This window comes from Notolepis coatsorum (genome assembly GCF_963971535.1).
Source record: "Notolepis coatsorum genome assembly, chromosome: 17".
NCBI classification, from domain to species: domain Eukaryota; kingdom Metazoa; phylum Chordata; class Actinopteri; order Aulopiformes; family Paralepididae; genus Notolepis; species Notolepis coatsorum.
The window spans coordinates 54,276,250-54,297,364 of NC_140181.1; the positions used below are offsets into that span (position 1 = coordinate 54,276,250).

The 21,115-nt window shown below is 46.5% G+C and overlaps 1 protein-coding gene across 1 annotated transcript in view; it reads right to left on the reverse strand.

Moving 5' to 3' along the window:
* The window catches only part of atp2b3a (ATPase plasma membrane Ca2+ transporting 3a), a gene marked incomplete at both ends in the record, with an annotated part of 173,604 nt that overhangs the window by 23,678 nt on the left and 128,811 nt on the right, over positions 1–21,115 (reverse strand). Inside the window, 5 exons of the mRNA XM_084333459.1 lie at positions 1,359–1,466; positions 15,998–16,209; positions 16,690–16,903; positions 17,337–17,528; positions 18,742–18,848. Of these exons, the coding sequence (XP_084189585.1) occupies positions 1,359–1,466; positions 15,998–16,209; positions 16,690–16,903; positions 17,337–17,528; positions 18,742–18,848 (833 nt within the window). The remainder of the gene's footprint in view (positions 1–1,358; positions 1,467–15,997; positions 16,210–16,689; positions 16,904–17,336; positions 17,529–18,741; positions 18,849–21,115) is intronic.

The window sequence follows — 21,115 nt, forward strand, 5'->3', positions numbered from 1 at the left end:
CTAGTAGCAGTGACGAGGTACATTTACAAAACAATAGAGTCGTGTATTTTTTGTTTTGAGATTTTTTTTTCTCTAGGGACTCATTCAAGACAACACTATGTCCATTTTAAATCAAATATATGCTACTGCTTTGCAACTGTTGGTGGTGTGTAGAAAGATTATTGTGGCCAATCTTACTTTTCACCAGAGGCTACGGCCATAGAGAAAGTCTTTAGGATCGGGGGTGGGGGGGGGGGGGGGGGGGGGGGGAGGGGTTATTACTATTATTAACCATAGTATATACTCCATGCATTACATCAGTGGTTCTCAACCTCTGTCGTGTCAAGGACCCCAAACTGATACACATTAGGTTTCGAACCCCCAGTTGAGAAGAATTTGTCTCAGGGACTGCTATCTGAGAAGATTTTGGTTATATATGAAGTCCAGAATTCCATACATACAACTTATGATCATAATGGTCACTCTTATATATCTTCCCATTGGGCTTTAACTTCTAGTGAATTAATATGAATAAGTACAATGAATCTATTCCCCATTTTTTCTGGGGACCCCTTGGAACCCCCGTTTGTTAGGTTTCCCCGCTTTGTTGCTGCGCTGAGTGTTTCCCCGGAGGTCGTATAGTATGACTCTGTCTCTATGATATTAGATGAAACCATGTTCATTTTTCACAGGATGAAACTCACCTGTCCCCAGAGTAGCTCCCCTAGTCCCACGAACAGACACCTCACCTGTCCCCACAGTAGCTCCCCTAGTCCCACGAACAGACACCTCACCTGTCCCCACAGTAGCTCCCCTAGTCCCACGAACAGACACCTCACCTGTCCCCACAGTAGCTCCCCTAGTCCCACGAACAGACACCTCACCTGTCCCCACAGTAGCTCCCCTAGTCCCACGAACAGACACCTCACCTGTCCCCACAGTAGCTCCCCTAGTCCCACGAACAGACACCTCACCTGTCCCCACAGTAGCTCCCCTAGTCCCACGAACAGACACCTCACCTGTCCCCACAGTAGCTCCCCTAGTCCCACGAACAGACACCTCACCTGTCCCCACAGTAGCTCCCCTAGTCCCACAAACAGACACCTCACCTGTCCCCACAGTAGCTCCCCTAGTCCCACGAACAGACACCTCACCTGTCCCCACAGTAGCTCCCCTAGTCCCACAAACAGACACCTCACCTGTCCCCACAGTAGCTCCCCTAGTCCCACGAACAGACACCTCACCTGTCCCCACAGTAGCTCCCCTAGTCCCACGAACAGACACCTCACCTGTCCCCACAGTAGCTCCCCTAGTCCCACAAACAGACACCTCACCTGTCCCCACAGTAGCTCCCCTAGTCCCACGAACAGACACCTCACCTGTCCCCACAGTAGCTCCCCTAGTCCCACGAACAGACACCACAGCCACTGCTCCACGCTGAGAGGTGCACAGCTGAACGGCTTCCCTCCAAACTGCACGATCACAATCTGAACACAACAGGGAACAAAGAACATGGAAACATTTGGATTAAACAACCTGGGGCTGGGGAAGTGAACCCTCCCACAACATTCCACTGTTGAAGTGCCCTTGAGCAAGGCACTTACTGTAACCCCCCCCCCCCCCAAAAGTATACTTAAGTATATTTTTTGAAAGTAGTAGTACAAGTTGTACTTATTGTGTTAAAAGTTGTACTTAAAAGTGTACACTTTGAATATGTTTACTAAAGTACAACTTAATTTAGAGTACAACTTAGATTATACTTTATGTATGAATAACTATCACACTAAACATGTGCTTTGAATTAGTACATGAAAGCACTTAAGAAATACCAAAAATAGATTGCAAGTATACTCTCATAAAGGTATATATGGGTTGGGTTGATATACTTTTAACACACTAAATAAACAAAAAATATACTTTCATTATGGACAAATATACACTTTACTTTTTATTGTGAGTGGCTAACAGTATAAGACTGTTAGAGAACCTACCCTAGTAAATAAAGGTTAAAAAGCGCAGCCAAGCTCAGCGAACCTGCCCTAGTAAATAAAGGTTAAAAAGAGCAGCCAAGCTCAGTGAACCTGCCCAGCCTAAAGCCTGTTCTGTATCGTTAGTGGCTTAGCTTGGCATCGCTACTGCACTATCTCGCGTACGTGCACGCGTACTGAATAAACCACAAATGTACCTCTAATACCAGTATTAGTCTGACCACACCCCTCATCAGCTTACCTTCATAAGCAGGTGTGTGGTCACCTGCTCTCCTCCTTCTCGCTTTCACCACAAGGAAGAGGTGCCTCGGTAGATCCCCACACTTGACACCATGATGGAAGAAATTGGATTAGGAACAGCTTGGGAAACAAGGATACGTTGACATCATATCTTTATTTTCTCTCTCACTATTTTCGAGAAAATACGGCGATATTGTCTTCGTACTGGAGTGTCTAGAAGATGATGATCATTCTACAAACCCTCCACCGGTTTTCGTATTGGGAGCACGCCGCTGCATGCTTCTCAACTGCAGTTCCTTGCTGTGTTTGTTGGGGTGAAACCTGTCAGGCCACAGCTGAACTGTCGGACATGCCGCTGTTGTGAGGAGCGGTGCGTTCCAGGTTGGGTGAGTAGTGTTTGCTGGCGGGCTCCACTTGTCTGTTAGTGCTATGGGGGCTACTTGACAAAGTTTATGGAAACCGGCCCCAGGCTAGGGTCCTTTGTTTAGCCGTCTAGGCGACAGAAGGCCTTGGTCTGGCGACCATTATAGTTTTAACTAGTGGGCCGCGACCATTGACACTGGTGATCCCTGTGTGTTCTGGACGAGTGGATTCTCTCTGTCACCGTGTTAAGACCCCATCTTTCATATCCAAATGAGAGTATTCCTTCACGAGGGGATATGTGCATGTAATGTGCGATAGCGGCAGATTCATGTTCAAAGTCAGCTATACAGGCCAGTTGGTACTGTGCTGATTCCGCCGGACGTGGTAATGTCACCGTTGTGAAGCGGTGTTGACGTCTTGTTTTCTCTTTTCTCTTAAAAAGTGAGGAGGGTTCAGAACGGCGGCCTGTCTGGGTGAGTGTTATGTCATTGTTTACATGTTCATAGCTTACGGTTAGCCGGTCGGTGGCCTGGCGCGGGGTAGTTTAGCTTCTCGCGCGCCGCCGGGAGCTCGCTCCTGATCGCGTGCGTCGTTAGATCGGCGTCTCGCGAGCGGAAGCAATAGCACCCGAACGGTTGGAGCAGCCGTTAGCTTGATGCTATTCTGTTGAACGTGCTTTGATTTTAACATGTTTTACACTCTTGACCACGACGTCATCCTTGACAGGGGATGTTCGTCGACCCTGCCTGAGCCTAGACGGGGATTGCGTCAACAAAGAGGACTGTAGCGACTGGTGGAGCGGCGACGCTGCCCGGATCGAACAACACAGGACGGCTGTGTTCTACGGTGTCTTGTGACTGCACTTCGCTGTTCTGCGTTCCGGGTAGGTACGGGGTTGGCCAGACCTCATAACACGTCTTCTGGTTTTACCTTGCTAAATGTATTGTGAATAACGGTGTTTTTTCCCAGAACGTGTGTTGTTGCAATACATTTGGGATACGTTGCGGGTTGTGTGTGAGCTGTTTTTGTCACTGGCAGTTAGCTTCTCCGTGCAGATCGTGATGTATTGATCTGGTTGTTGTGTGAGAAACATCATGGTGTTTATGTGTACCGTGTACTCACTACTAAGGCAACTAACCTATGAAGCTATGCTTGGTGACGAGTGAGTAAAAGAATGTTCTTTCTCAGACTGTGATGACAATGAACAGTGAGTTCACACATTAACAGGTTTTCCTGTTTAACTGGCCGTATTGAGGGTAAAATAGGAGGATTGTGTTTCCCCCCCCGGTTCCCTGGGGACTTTATCACCTCCTATCAGACATGTTGTGCATTAATTGTGTCTTTTGTGTGGTAGGGATACGATGTAACTCTCAGCTTGATTGCTGAGGTTGTGCTAAATCTGCTGGAGAAACTTATTTCCTAAAGGGAAATTGGTTTGGTTGCTGTCATGTGTGCTTAGCAAGGCCTGTGGTCGATACTAATCAAGAATGATGTATTCTCTCATTGTGAAAAAAACGGCGTTCCTCTGTTGAGTGTTTTTGCCATTTTTTGTAGGTGATGATGGGTTGTGTGTGTCATGTGACCTACAACTGGGTTGTACTGGCCACAGAAGCACATGTGTATGTTGGACCGGGGTTCTTAGAGCCCTCTCTATTCTGTGTTTTTCCTTAGTAAAAATCAGATAGCAGGTTAGCTCGTGCGCTGTGTGGAGCTGTGAAACGCTTCATAGAGCTGACTATGACTGTGTCATATTCTCTTTTTGTCGTTACGTCGTATCATGGGTGTGGGGTCGTAAAGGGGTGAACTGGTAACCTTTCCTCTCCCCATTGTTCTGTCGGTCAGGGGTACACCCCCTGTCCTTCAAGGTTCCCGTCACGTGGCGGTTCGGCACGTTACGGGGGGGGGGGGGGGGGGGGGGGGGGGGGGGGGGGGGGGGGGGGGGGAGGGAGTTCCTGGTCCCACGGCCTGGTATATTGGGCGTGTGCACCGCAGGAATTACCCCGCCATAGAGTACGTCACCGTGCGCGTCTCTGTTGGTAGGACTTCCGTGTGCTGTTCAGGTCCATGTGATGGATCTGTTTTCAGGGGGGGTGGTCAGGGCTCCTCCTCACCAAGCGCCTACTCAGGCCTTCTGTGAGTTCGGACTCCTTCTTCCATGTGAGGAAGCCTCCATCAGAGTACAGAGCCTTCCTCCTCAGATTGTCAAAGTGAGTGGACCCTCTAGAAGGGTCCTTTTCTATTGTATGTATATTCGATTCAATTCGTTTATTGAGTGTGTATGGGTTCGGTGCCTCTTCCCCGGAGGCCCTAAAACCAGTTTTTTACATGGCTCAAGGTGCAATATATTCTTTTCAATCTGTACAGCTCGCGTGGGAAGTCTCTCTGGGGATCCCCGTCTCTTTCCTATGGGAGGGTGGTGGGATGTAAAAATGTGAACATTTTTTACCCCGGCTGTGTAGACTGGGATACATACTGTTGATGCTTCCTTCTTTCTATTCCAGAAGTGTTGGAGTTAGGGAGTGTCACACCCCTCTTGTCGTTCCCCTGGGCGCCTTGGGGATTCAATGACAGGTCTAAATAGCCTGTTCATTGATGGGGGTGTGTCCCGACGCACGTATAGTGCTAGCTCGCTGTAAACAGGCGATTGACTGGCACGCCTTGGTTGCTTGTGGTTGAAACAGCGTTTTTATAAAGCAACTGAGATAGGGGTTTTTCCTCTTCCGGCGACCACATCCCATGACCTGGGTGGGTTGTCGACGGATTCTCGTTCATGTCTGGGGGATGATGACGGGATGGATCTGAACATATGTAGTGGGGTCTCACGCCCTTGGGGTGGGCCACCAGGCGCGGTTCGTCCGAACGTCTGGGTGGCGCCTTCTTTTCATGTTAAGATCAACACGCATATCTGCCCTTCTCCTGGAGTAGGCATGTCGGCGTGGTTAGGGCACGGGACTGGTTCTGGTCACGCTGGTCCAGATCAGTTGAACCCGTTGTCCGCCGGGGATGCAGATCTGCTGTTCTGGTACCCTGAGGGACTTGGGCTTTTTTCAGGGGGAAAAATGCCAGGTCGGTCTGGGTGTCACAGGGTTAAGCGCTATGGAGACCCTGGTTGGGTATGTTTTTACTCAGCACTGTCGTCATGGCTTACAGCCATGCCATTCTGTACGCGCTCGATCTCGTCGGATCTCGGCCGCTACACAGGTTGGTCCTGGTTAGTACTTGGTTGGGGGACCGCCGGGGAATACCAGGTACGGTGTGCTTAGGGGCTGGTTCTCCATTATTTTTCGCTCCTCTCTCACGCATGGCGAAGAGGGGCCTGTGGGGGTGGTTTTTTGACCTCCTCTGGTGACCCTGTGCTTCCCGTACCGCCAGGCCCGGTCCGAAGTGATGTTTGCGACCCGTAGGCCTGGGTTAACCCTTTTTGGAAACTGAAACACTTGTACTGCGGTATAGCCGGTGTATACCCGCAGGTGTGTTTTGGAGTTTTTTCTTGAGGGGTTATAGGAACAACCACCGCATTGGGTAACACCGAGGTGGTTGATTCCCTGGTGTGTTGGAGCAGTGTCAACTCCCGGGTTCACCGTTTGAGGGTGCCCCTGCACGTTCATGACGTCTGCCAATCGTGTCAGCCTTCTCTGCCTCGACCCCTCTGGGTGGGGGTTGTTAAATGGAGGCTTGGTCATGCAACACCGCCAGCTTACGCTCCTTCCGCCGGGGCGGCTGTGTTCAGCTGTCCCCTCTGGCGCCTGTCTCGTCCGCAGTCTCCAGGCTAGGGTTAACAGCCTGTTGCCTGGTTTTTCCCCGGTGCGCTGCCTGCTTCCGTTGGTTAACCTTTTTGTGTGCTTACGGCCATGCTGACTGCCTATTCTGCAGGGTCAGTGTGCCAGGCGGTGTGCTATTGGGGGGACGGGGCCCGCTCGGCTTACGGCCATACCGACCTGAACGCGCCCGATCTCGTCCGATCTCGGAAGCTGGGCAGGTTCTGGCCTGGTTGGTTCCGCCTGGGAATACCAGGTGCAGTAACTGAGGGGCCTTTGTCCGAATACGCTGGCGATGTGGGGGGCGGGGCACTACGTGCCCACCTGGTGGGGTCTTGATGCTGGCATCATGGACTTCTCCGGGCCCCCATTCTAGGGAGTCCAGTCCTTTTGGTGGGTCTGGGTCTTCCTTCGTGCTCCGCTGCTACGGCCTTGCCACGGGGTTGGGTTTGCCCTTGACCCCGTGATTCTGGGGGCAGTAACGAGGTTGTTCCTCCGTTCGTTCCCGGGTGGCATGCGGGTTGTGCGTGTGTGTAGTCGTGGGGTCGAGCCACGGTCTGCTCACCCTGTGCGTTGAGTTGCTTGAGTGCCTCTTCGCACGGTCGGGTCCGTCGCCCTCCCGTGACGTCCCTAATAGGGGGGCTACCCTCCATTAGGGGGGGTCGGGGGGGCTCGGCCCTCCCTGTTCTGATGGTTTTGGGGGGCTGTCAGCGGGGTGTATTTGTCAGCCAAGTGGCTCCGCTTGGCCTCCCTTGTGCAGTAGCGATGCCAAGCTAAGCCACTAACGATACAGAACGTTAGGTTATGACTATAACCAAGTTCTGTTAGTTAGGGGCGATGCTTGGCATCGGACGGCCGCTGCAGCCCTTGTCCTCACCTTGTGGTGAAAGCTTGGGAAGGAGGAGAGCAGGTGACCACACACCTGCTTATGAAGGTAAGCTGATGAGGGGTGTGGTCAGACTAATACTGGTATTAGAGGTACATTTGTGGTTTATTCAGTACGCGTGCACGTACGCGAGATAGTGCAGTAGCGATGCCAAGCATCGCCCCTAACTAACAGAACTTGGTTATAGTCATAACCTAACGTTAATAATGCTGTCTGAACTGCAATACCACTGTTCAGACACCACTTTTTTACTCAGTGTGTGTGTGCGTGTATGTGTGTTGTGTGTGTTGTGTGTGTAGGTGTGTGTGTGTGTGTGTGTGTGTGTGTGTGTGTGTGTGTGTGTGTGTGTGTGTGTGTGTGTGTGTGTGTGTGTGTGTGTGTGTGTGTGTGTGTGCGTGCGTGCATGTGGATAGATGTTTTATATGTGCCATCCTTACATTAGATATTGTATTGTTTTTGACCAAACTGTTTCTCAATGTGTGATCTTGGTTGAGACACAACACAGACACAACACAGATAAATTAAAAATTTAAACAAACAAGCAGGCATGTAGATGTGTCTTCTACGGAAGCCCTAAGAAGCCGTACATTCATACATTTTATTTACTCCGTTTTCCCGTGATAACAAGTTAATTTAATTTGTTTTCTCGTGATAACGGGATCATATCACGAGAAAACAAAGTCAGAGTGCATCACAGTCACGAAAGGGGCTACCTGCTCCTCTGACATTGTGACACTGAATGATGTTTCCTTTTTTTGTCTTTTTTCTTTTTCTTTTTTTTTTCTTTTTTTTAAAACATAACATAAAATTAGACACACAAGCATTAACAGTAAACATCCAATGTAAATCACCATTTGAATCAATATAAATGTAGTTTACGAGATATATACCTAATACTTGCTATCTAATACAATATCTTAACCGGTGGGCAATCCCAATACATGTGCATAAATGTACCCTCATCCCCATTTGTACATAAGGAACATAGAGAATCTTGTTTAAGTCCCATTCTGTTCAATCTTATAGGAGTCAGGTATGTCCTATGAATATAATTAAGATTAATTTGTTGATGGTCCGGGTTGCGTGACGCAATTCGAACGTTTGCCCAGACTTCTTGCCAATCAAAATCTATTTCCAAGTCTGGTATATCCCTCCTCCAGACTGAGTCTAGGGGAAGGATTCCATACGAAGACGTTAGTAAGTGATGATAAAAATCAGATATGAAGCCTCTCGATGTCTCTCTTTCATAGAAGAATTTGTGATATCTGTGGTGCTCAATTGGTATCCTTAATGGGACTCCATGAGCCTTCAAACAATCCAATAACTGTGCGTAAAAATAATATGTGGAACTGGTGAGGTTAAATTTGTTATGTATATCTTGATAGCTACAAAAACCTGTTTGTTGAAAACATCTCCCAATGTGTGTATGCCCTGCTTTTCCCATTTGGGCTTTCTGATAGGTCGTTTTCCAATAAGGAGTGCATTGTTATTGAATATGGGAGTATGGCTATGCCATTTATGTTGGTTAGAATATTTTTTTTGTGTTTCACGCCATATCCGGATCACATGTGTAATAAGGGGGCCAAATTTCAATTCGCATTGCTTAATTGATAATATGGTGTATACTATGTCCTGCAGTCTATGTGGTGCTACTATATTTTCTTCTAAGTTTCTCCAGGATACAGATGCTTGGGAGTCAAACCAGGTTGTCAGTGGTCTTAAAGAGTACGCTTTAAAAGCCGTCGGCTTTGTTTCTCTGTGCGGTGGATCTTTTTATTCGTGGAGATTTGTTATTCCAAATAAATGTATATGCGGTGGAGTGTAATTTTTTCCAGTAACCATCAGGAGGGGATAACGGTAAGATTGAGCTAATGAAGTTGATTCTAGGTAAAACATCCATCTTAACTATTGATACTCGTGCCTGTACTGAGTTTTTAAGTTTGGACCACCTGTCTAAGTCGTATTTGATCTTATCTTGGAATTTTGTGTAATTGTACTTCACCGTTTGGCTTATAGTAGGGAATACCTCAACTCCTAAACATCTGAAGTGTTTTACCATTGGTATTTTTTCTGGAAGGAGTATATTCTTTGCAGGGTCATTAAGTGGTAGGAAGGCCGACTCTGGCCAATTTATCCTAAATCCCGATAGATTGCCAAAGTCATCAATCAACTTGAGAAGATGAGGCATTGAGGTGGTAGGGTTTTGCATGAACAATATTACGTCGTCCGCATATAAACTAATATGATGTTGTGTGCCCTTAATTGCGATTGGTTCTATGGATTGGGATTGTCTTATATATTGTGCTAAAGGCTCTAATGATAAAGTGAATAGTCCGGGACTAAGAGGGCAACCCTGTCTGGAAGAGTGCGATACCGGAAAGATTTCGGAGGTGATTATACCTGTTGTAATCATGGCCGATGGGTCTTTGTATAATACTTTTATCATATCAATGAATCCTTTTCCTAACCCCATCCTTTCTAGTACTGCCCATAAATAAGACCATTCCAACCTATCAAAGGCTTTCATCGCATCCAGGGACAGCATCGCTATAGGTGGGGTGTCATCCTTGCTGGCATCTAGCACATGTAATAACCGTCTTATATTATCCGTGATCAAGCGGCCTCTTATGAAGCCAGTCTGATCAGGATGAACTAAAGACGCCATATGCCTTTGAAGTCTGATGGCTAATACCTTGGAATACAGCTTGATATCGGTTCCGAGGAGGCTCAAGGGTCTATAACTACCGCAATCGGTGGGGTCTTTGTCTTTTTTAAGGAGGAATGTTATGAGTGCAATATTGTCGATCTTATGGAAATTCCCCTCCTTGATTGAGTATAAAATCATATTAAGTAATAGGGGTCCAATTACATCCCAGCATGAGAGGTACATTTCTGGTGGGATACCGTCCCTTCCAGGAGCCCTACCACTTTGCATTTCAGATATAGCCTCCCTAAGTTCATCTAGTGTGATGGGTGTTTCTAACTGTTTAGCGTCATCCTCTGATAGTTTAGGAAGGTTAATTTGATTAAGATATATGTCCATTTTGTTTTGATCGAAGGCCATTTCTGATTTGTACATGTTGGAGTAAAACGTTTTGAATGTCTCGTTGATTCTTTTAGGGTCTGTAACAAGTCCTTGCTGTGCCTTAATAGTAGGGATATCTGCAAATTTTGCGTTGGCTCGTATCTGCATAGCTAGTAGGTGACTTGGTCTAGAACCATGAAAGTAATACTGTTGTCTTGTGCTACGTATTTGAACTTCAGATTGTTGTTTTAAAATGGCATTAATCTCTTTTTTTAACACATTAATTTTAGATTCCAATCGCACTGAGTAGTTGTATTGTAAAGAGGAAAATAACGTAGAGTAAAGCGTTTCCAGCTCTGCCAGTTTTGAACAACGATTCTTGCGTATTTTGGAGGAAAAGACCCCGGTGAAATCCTTGATAAATCCCTTTACCGACATCCATAATATTCTGGGGTCCTGTACCGATTGCGCATTCTCCAGCAGGAATTCAACAAGAGCTTCTTTGAATTGTGTATTGAATTCCTTATTTTTCAGCAATATCGAGTTAAATCTCCATCTTGGGGCTCGGGATGACAGTATACCAAATGATCCTTTTAGGAGTAAATAACAGTGATCTGATCTGCATTGGGTACCATTTCCACGTCATAGTTATCAAATAGTCTAGGGGATGCAAAAACATAATCTATTCTGGAGAATGTATTGTGTCTTGCAGTAAACGGCGGGAGTAACTATGACTCTCTTAAGGTAGCCAAATGCCTCGACCCTACAGTTGGGGAGATAGGCTGGCCATCGGTAAGAAGCAGATTGGGGCGGGTTACCTGGCGAGAGTCACGTTTTCTAGAGACTCTCGATGTGTGTCCGTCCCGGCCTCCCCTCGAGCGCCATGTCGGACTGCCGATACTGGGCGTGAGACGGGTCAAACGTCGCTCTCCCCAAAGCCTTTCGGGGCGATCGTGAGCGGCGGGGCTAGCTGCGCTTACTCACTAATTAGCCAAATGCCTCGTCATCTAATTAGTGACGCGCATGAATGGATGAACGAGATTCCCACTGTCCCTACCTACTATCTAGCGAAACCACAGCCAAGGGAACGGGCTTGGCAAAATCAGCGGGGAAAGAAGACCCTGTTGAGCTTGACTCTAGTCTGGCACTGTGAAGAGACATGAGAGGTGTAGAATAAGTGGGAGGCCTCGGCCGCCGGTGAAATACCACTACTCTTATCGTTTCCTCACTTACTCGGTGAGGCGGGGAGGCGAGCCCCGAGCGGGCTCTCGCTTCTGTACGCCACATTTCCCACGCCCGCCGCGGGCGGGGATTCAGCGCTGGGCTCTTCCCTCTTCGCTCGCCGCTACTGAGGGAATCCTGGTTAGTTTCTTTTCCTCCGCTTAGTAATATGCTTAAATTCAGCGGGTTGTCTCGTCTGATCTGAGGTCGTAGTCGAACGTAAAGGGTGCGGCTCCCGCTGGGCGAGGGGAGGCTCGCGTTCTGCATGGGTGAGGTCTCGTGGCCGGTGCCGCGATCCCCCGGTTCCGAGTCGACAAACGAGCACGGCGGTAGACAGCTGGATAAAGACTGACGTCTCACCGGCAGCCACATGAAAATGCTCAGAATCGGGACTGTGTGGAATAAACTCGCCGACTTTGCGACGGCTCCCACGGGGAAACTATTGCCCAAACTATTGCCCAACGGGTACCCCTCGGCGCGGGGAATCTTTTCCTAAATCACTTCCCGCATCGAAAACGAGGGGAAAATGTCGGTTCGCGACCCCGACCGTTTCGCGTGATTTTGAAAACGCTGTATATAGTGAGCCTATTATAGGATCCACGCGAGATGTCTACCGTGGGTACATCTCGGCGTCCCGCAACTATTCCCCATTCACATGTAGCCCCGGAAACGCTTAGAAAAAGAAAGCCGACAAGGGTCAATAAAATCGCCGAAACGGCAAAGTGTCCCACGGGCGCCGCGTGATTCCGTTCCGCATGGAAATATTCCCGGCCATAACTCACCTGCCGAATCAACTAGCCCTGAAAATGGATGGCGCTGGAGCGTCGGGCCCATGCCGCGCCGTCGCCGACCGTCGGAGTAATGCTTGGCTGAGGAGCCACTGGTGCGAAGCTACCATCTGTGGGATTATGACTGAACGCCTCTAAGTCAGAATCCCCTCTAAACGTAACGATACCGTAGCGCCGTGGATCTCAAGTTGGCCCGGGATAGCCGGCTCCGGTCGGTGAGGAAAGCCGTTTGTGTCGGGGTTGGGGTATCTTATCTTATCTTATTATTCCAGGGCCTTCATTGAAAAAGTCCAGTGTATTACAGAAAGTTAGCCACCGATCATGACTTGTGGAAAACTGATGTTTATGTTCCAGGGCTTTCTTCCTGCCATAGAGTTATGTCATTCCAGTGTATTCCAGTATATTCCAATATGACACAGCGCGAAAACATCCAGAATGTTCCAAAATGTCGACATCAGATCATGACCTGCACAAAACCATGAATCTATAAATATAGTGTCTAGCGTTTCGTATTAAACTATTTGTACCTCAATGTTGTCAAAAGCTTGTTTGATGCCGTTTTTGATGTCCGAGCCATAGCAAAGTTATCCTTCGTAGATAAAAAAAAGAAAAAGAAAAAAAAAATGTCATCCACGTTGTATTTTCTTCATGTATTCTTCGGCCACTTCAGGCGAACGGAGCCCGAACCTTTTTCCATTTCCCTCCACGATGGAGAGATTCGCTGGATAACGTAGGATAGGACTGAGATTTTTCTCATAGAGCTGATGCATCACATCCTTGTAACGGGCTCGTAGAGTTATAGCCTCCCTGCACATATCTTCGTAGAACGACACTTGTTTCCCTTTGTGTGTCAGTTTTCCCCACTTCTTACGTGCATCCCTGATGATCGTGTCTCTTATTTCAGTTTTACGTAGGCTAGCAATGATCACCCTCTCTTTGTTGCTGCTGTAGTCTCGGGTGCCGACTCTGTAGCGATGGTCCACTGTCTGTGTTGTAGGGAGGGTATCTGAACCTAGAATTTCAGCTAACACTGTCGCGAACGAGTCGTCTGTGCATTTGACTGATTCATCCAATCCCACTATACGGATATTAAATCTACGGGAGTAACGTTCGATTTCGAGCAACCTATCCGTTGTTTTCTCGTTGTTGTCAAGTATCTTCTGCAGAAGCTCCTTGTCACCCTCTTGCATCTCCACCGCTAGTTCCTTATGTATAGCCTTGTTGCCCTCAACGAATTTCAGTGTATATTCGCCCACGGTATTTTCAACTGCAATAATGCGCTCGGTTTGTACTGCAGCCGCTGCTCTAAATTCTTCGAATTTAGCTTCGATAGATAACTTGAAAGCGTTAGCATTAGCGTCAGCCCTATCAGCAATATTATCAGCCTTGGCGTCAACATTGTCAATCTTATCATCAAGCTTGTCAACCTTGTCGGTTAAGATCTTTACCTTGTCGGTCAAGTTCTTTATCAGAATAGCCAGAGACTCAAAATCGTGTGATGTATTCTCCATGTCTGTCTCGGGTGAGGTTGCAGGAGCGGTGGAAGCGATGGTATTATCGGATGTTTTATTCTCGATCTCGACTGCCCGAGCCTTCACGGAGCGCGTCTCTGCAGGGTCTGCCGTTAGATTGTCTGCTCCGCGTCTCTTTACAGGTTCTTTCTTTGATGTCATGTTGATTCTTTCTGTTGATATAGTTAGTAGAAGGTCTTAGTTAATATATACGTCGAGGTTTAAACACATTAGTGTTGTAAAAAGTGGGTTTTGAAGCGAAATTAACATGAACGGGAGCGGAGCTCATGACCAACGTGACCGCTACATGCAAGATGTTTCCTGCAGTGATATAATATATACTAGACTATCGTTTTGTTTTCTCGAGATCTCGAGAAAAGTATCCCGTTATCACGAGAAAACAAATTAAATTAATTCGTTATCACGGGAAAACGGAGTAAATAAAATGTATGAATGTTAGGGCTTCCGTAGTCTTCCACTCTTCCTGTGGGTTAATAACAGCCATGCGATCATAGCGACGCGTGACGCGTCTATTCGAATACCAACCGGTTCGTGCTTCCGCGTTCGCGTTTTGCGCTCTGATTGGCCACTGATGTTTCTGGTCGCACCAATCGTGTGACGGCAAGTTCTTTCGCCGGTTAAGCTTAGGCACTCTTTTGAAGTTGGTTAAGGTTAGAGTTTGTCTTAGAGCAGGGTGATAGAACGCCAGCCCTGATTCCAAACTCTAACCTTAACCAACTTTGAAAGAGTCGCCTAAGCTTAACCAGTGATAAACTAGGCGTTAGGTAGTTTTCTGCTGGTCGAGGTGGAAATGGGCGCGTCACGCGATTGGGCGCACATGTCACATGACCAGAAACGGCCGTGGCCAATCAGATTCGCAAAACGCGAACGCGGAAGCATGAACCGGTTGGTATTCGAATAGACGCGTCCTGCGACACATGCAATGCCAGTTTAGCCCAGCAGAGGGGGTAAATTACTATTGCAGCCAAAGAAGAAATGTGGCATCAACTGCTGCTCTCAGGCCCTCATTGCCCCTGCAATCACACAGCAATAAATTAAGGTAATTACAATAACCTGTCCTCCTATCTCTTCCAAAACCACATCCATTAAAGGGGACATATTATGGAAAATGGGTTTTACTTTGTATGGATTTGGCTTCAGTCTAAAATTGTATTTATTTAGTTATTAGAAAATACATAAAGGCTACTCCTTGCCATTTGGGTTCAAAGTCTTCCAATTAACCAGCCTAAACAAGCTGTTCAGAATTGGCTCCCCTCGATGATGTCACAATGGGATGAATTCGCTTTAAGTAATCAATTAACTGTGCTTTTGGAGCCAGGAACACTGCTTAGCTAACGTACTGCCCAGTTTGTAAAACTTTTCTTTATTTTTTTTTACGCTTGGGTGTAGCGTAACCAGGCAGGGACGATTTGGTGTGTTGCTACACCCACTAAAAACACTGTTCAATACAAGGGAAGAAAGAGGTTCTAGAATTTGACTAGTTTCTTTGCAAAACTCACCCGATGACATCGCTGGTGGCCATATTCAAACTCATTTACTCTCAAACGAAATTAACGTGTAAGTATTTGGATGTGTGTGAGATTATCTGCGCAAAAAAGAAATGTTGTTTGTAAACCATTGTCTTTGGTGAAGTGCCCCTTTAACGAACATGTTCCACAGATTCAAGGAAGTTATATAAAACTGTTGAAAAAATAGGGCGGCTGGGTGGCGCAGCGGACATTGCGCTTGTCACCAACGCAAGAGACACCGGGTTCGACTCCGGCTGTCGGTGTTGCCTCCGGCTTGGGCCAGCCGTCATACTAACTCAATTGGCAGAGTTAGCGGGTGGAAGTCGATGGGTGGTAATCTGGACGTTGTGGACAGCAACTCCTACAGGTCGGTTGGGGACGCCTGCACAGCAAAGACAGGAAATGGCGGGGGTAGTGTGAGCCTCCCACACGTTACACCTCGCCAATGAGAGTCCGCGTTGGCAGGTGAAAAGATGTGACAGGCTGCCTCCTCGTGTACCGGAGGGGACACGTGATGCAAGGCTTCTATCCTCCCTACAACCGGCCAGTGGGGGGCATATGCGAGCAACGTTCAAGACAGGGGAGGGAAGAATTGGCACAACGGAATTGGGATGGGAGAAAAAATAGAAAAAGAGGAGAAAAAGTGGATAAAAAAATTATAAAAACATGTTGAAAATACAAAACTTTTAAATAAAAGCTGCTGCGTTACCTGCACGGCGAAGGTGCCCACGACGATACTGCAGAAGATGGGATTGGCGAAGATGCCGTCGAACACGTTCCTCTCACCGTGGATCTTGCGGGCGTTGATCTCGTTGAACAGCTGCATGAGCACGAAAACGTTGAAGACGATGGTGTAGTGCTCCGAGGGGGGCGAGTGCAGCGGTGCGTAGCGGCCGCTGTCGATGTTGAAGATCCTCTCCCCTGGGATTTTGGCAAGATGGAGACCGCCATGATGACCGCAGTGAAAGAAATCAAACCAAATGGGAATACACCGGAAAGAAAGAGAGAAACAAGTTTGCTAGCACTTTCCAGGTCAGTGGTTCTCAACGCAGGGTCCGGGGAGGAACCAAAGGAACACGGCAACATTATGGGACATGCGCTTCTCCAGAGTCAGACAATAAGATAGATACCAATTTCAGTAGAAAGCCATCCAGCTGCAGGCTAGCTTAGCTTAGCACACATGAATGGAAGCAGATATGGATCAACTAGCCTAGCTTAAAACTCCGGGAGAGGTGTTTTTTGGCCCGATAGCTTTCTACTGAACGCACAGAGAGGAAATTGGTATCTTGTTGACTCTGGAGAAGACGATAAGCGCATTTGCCATAATGTTGGCGTGGATGAGGAAATAAGTGGTATTGGTCCTTGACCTTTGCCCTCCGTCCCTTGTCCCCTGTCGCCTACCTACGAACAGCAGAGTGAAGATGATGATGAGCTGATAGACGCCGTGGCCCAGGATGTTCTTCCTCATGGTGCGGGAGATGAGGGGGTTGTTGCGGCCGTATGGCTTCCTCAGCAGCAGGTCCTCGGTGGGCGGCTCGGTGGCCAGGGCCAGAGAGGCGAAGGTGTCCATGATCAGGTTGACCCACAGCATCTGCACCGCCTTCAGGGGAGAGTCCTAGAGAGAGAGAGAGAGAGAGAGAGAGAGAGAGAGAGAGAGAGAGAGAGAGAAGAGAGAGAGAGAGAGAGAGAGAGAGAGAGAGAGAGAGAGAGAGAGAGAGAGAGAGAGAGAGAGAGAGAGAGAGAGAGAGAGAGAGAGAGAGAAAGGTTGGCCCCAAGTAAAATATTTATATAATATATATTTATATAATATAATACAAATATTATTTTTGGACAGTGCCTCATAGCTACACATGCATGATGCCTCATAGCTACACACGCACAGTTCCTCATAGCTACACATGCATGATGCCTCATAGCTACACGTAGTGCCTCATAGCTACACATGCATGATGCCTCATAGCTACACATAGTGCCTCATAGCTACACATGCATGATGCCTCATAGCTACACGTAGTGCCTCATAGTCTACATACAGTATGCACGGTTACCTGTGTGATACATGCACCAGTGAAGGCCACAATGACAGCCACCAAGTTGACAGTGAGCTGGAACTGGAGGAACTTTGAGATGCTGTCGTAGACGTTCCTTCCCCACATGACGGCCTTGACGATGCTAGAGAAGTTGTCGTCTGTCAGGATGATGTCGGAGGCTTCTTTTGCCACATCTGTGCCAGCGATGCCCTGGGCGCCGTGGACACAGAGAAGGTCCCCCTTAGACTGTTTCTAACCAGCACCACCATCATCATCACCACCGTCATCATCACCAACACCACCATCACCACCATCATCTTCATCATTAGCATATAATCACACCTATCCCGAAATTGTGAACAGTTTTGCTTCATCAATATAAGTTAAGTTAAGAGTTAAGTTATAAGAGCAAGTTGTCCTAGTCTAAGTAACACCATCTGGAGGACTTTTACTCCTCATGGTGCTAAATACAGCTACATTTGGAGTGATATTTAGCCCGTTTCCCGGTAAGCTAGTGTGATATGTTTGGTATCAATGGATTCCTTGAAACCTCAAGATTCATATGATATCACTGGCTAGCTTAAAAACCTAGACCGCAAAGGGTGGCCGGGTGGTGCAGTGGGCAAGGCGCTCACCACCAACGCAGGAGATACATGGTATCGAGCCCAGCTCTCTGCGTTGCTTCCGGCTTGGCCGGCCGTCGTACTAACACAGTGTTAGAGGGTGGGAAAGCCGGTGGGTGGGTCCTGGTCGTTGTAAACAGCAACTCCTACAGTTCGGTCGGGCGCCTGCTCAGCGAGGAAAGGATCTAAGGGGGGTAGTGTGATCCTTCCACACGTTACACCCTCTCAGTGAGAGTCCGCGCTGCCAGGTGAAAAGAAGCGGTTGATTGGCTACACATGTGTCGGAGGAAGCATGTGATAGCCTCCACTCTCCCAGGCCGACTGTAGGGGGTAGGTGCGCAGCGACCAGGAAGGGGATTGGGAATTGGCATAACGACTAACATTGGGATGGAAGAAAAACTGAGGAGGGGGAAAAAGAAAAAGAAAAATTTATAAAAAAAAACTAGACCGCTACAGCCTTCAAAAGACAGTGATGTTAACGTCGGATCCACTGGCTAATCAGTAAGTTTCAGACGGTTGAAAGACCAAGTCAACTGATGTCAGGACTGAGGAGGAGTCATAAATACGGGGTGTGTGGGGAGGCCCTGACACTTGACCCCCTGACACTTGACGCTCTGAAAACCTCAACAGCAAATGTTTGCCTCTTTTTCGGCATAGCTTTACAGCATAGCTGAAAAAGAGGATACTATGCTCAGCAAATCTTCTCCGGGTAAATAAAGGATTGTTTTAAATTCTTAGTAGACTAAATGACAAATTAGAGGTCAGATGCATTATGGGTGAAATGCTGCTTTAATTCTCACCATGGCAAAGCCGACATCAGCCTTCTTCAGGGCAGGACCATCGTTGGTTCCATCTCCTGTGACGGCCACAACCTGGCGCTGTTCTAGTGCCGTGCTGTCTATGATCGCTGCAGGGAACCACACTCAGACTCATGCAAAGGTCCCATACAAAGATTTACTCCAGTGAAACCTATAGTGTTGCAATCCTGTTTTACAACAGCGACACTGCAACGATTCATGGTATTCAGTGGTTGAAAGTAATTAAAGGAACACTTTGAATGAAATACATGGAAGCGGATATGGACCACTAGCCTAGCTTAAAACTCTAGGAGCTGTGTTTTTTGGCAGACAGCTAGGCTAGCTGATCCGTATCCGCTTCCATTAATTTGTGCTATCTAATGAATGCACAGAGAGGAAATTGGTATCTATCTTCTTGTATGACTCTGGAGAAGATGTTCCATAATGTTGGCGTGTTCCTTTAAGTATTTCTACTCAAGCACTGCACCTGAGTACAATTTCAAGATACTTAGGGAACTTTGTACTTTTACATGGAATTGAAGAATTGATTAGGATAATGTAGCCAATTCAAATACATTCAAATATGAAGCCTGCCAACTTCAAGTTAATCAGCAGAATTTCTACCTTTACTTAAGTAAGGCACTGTGTACTTCTTCCACCACTGATGGTATTCCTGTGTTGGCCATGGAAATACTGTAGTTACTCACTATATTATAGACACGTATGGTGAGTCACAATATTATTCCTGTGGTTCTATCACACATGGTATATTTAACTTACTGCGTTGAAGTCTGGGGAAATAATTATAAATGCTCATTACACCCATTAACCATCCTACAGAAAAGAGCTGTGCGCATCATTCACAAGGTTGGATATCTGGAACATACTCATTCACTTTTCTTACAGTCAAAATTATAAAAATGTACTGATATTGTAATGTATCAAACTGCACAAATAATGTACAAAGCTAAAAATAATAAACTCCCAGGAAATATTCAAAGATTGTTCAACATGCAAGATGGGGGTTACAATTTAACCCTCAAGTCACACTTGCACAGTTCTGGTCAAAAAGCGCCTTTTTACGTGTGTTTGTGGATACTAGGGCTGTCCCCGACTAAGGATTTGGATGGTCAACTAGGATTGGCCAAAATTTGCCGTTAGTCGACTATTGGTCGACTTAAAAAAAATATATATATATATATATAATATTTTAAATTTTAAATGTAATTTTTTTTTTTTTTCATCATTCCATTTGGGCTGTGGGGGGTGCTTAATGTCTGAAGGAGTCGACTGAAGGCTTCTTGTCCTCTGCAAAAGCATGCACTTAGTCCACTGATGGATAGGCAGTTAGCCTCTGGTATGCGTGCCATTAGCGTTAGCCACGCTTCTATGCCTCTTTTCTTTTGAAAAAAATGATAAAAAAATATATATATAATTTTTTTTTTTTTTTTTTTTGTATTATATTCGACTAAGACGTTGGCCAGTCGACTACGGCCCCTTTCGACCAATTAGTCGACTAATCGATTAATAGGGGTCAGCCCTAGTGGATACCATTGGCTAGATTTTATGTATATGCCAAAAAAGTAGCTCAGTATCACATCTTGGATTCACATTACAATAATCCATGTTTTTATTTTTTTTAAACAATCACTATTAAGCGTGTGAACAACAAGTGTCACACCTTTCACCCTAGTCGCAGAACTGGACAGGTTAGGGTTAGGGTTAGTAACCCTAACCCCTGTGGTATAATTAATGCTTAATAATACCAGTTTTAGTAATCAGTGTTTATCTTCCAATATAAACTCAATAATTGTCTGATAATCACATGATCATCCAAGTCTCAATATCTCAATACTATAGGGACCACGTGTGTCTGCAGGACCTTGGAATGTGTCAGCAGACACCAGCAATTTGCATATAGATTCTGGCTTAGCAGCTGCCTTAACAGGAGGACAAATCGCATCACCCTGTGAATTGTCAGGCCGGCCTGTGAGACAGATAGCATAGAAACTGGATACAGGAGGAGTTACTGAAACTATAGGAAATAGTAAAGCTTTTTCCTTAGAAAATTATTTACTTTATTAGAAAGCAGTACAACTCAATTTGCATTACCATTAAAAGGATGTGCTCAATGAGGGGAACATAAGGATATTAAACTTAAAATGGTTTAGAGTCAAATTCCTAGGCCAATGAAAGAACTATGTTTGTAAACTATTGCAAATATTCAATTGGACAAAAAGCAATTCAACTGGTTAGAATGATATGTTTTCTAATTTAAATTAATGAGTAAAACAGATGGGTGGACCAATATGATTGTAGTTATGTAACGGATATGTGCCGCGATAGTGTGACTACGGCACATAGAAGTGTGTAAAAC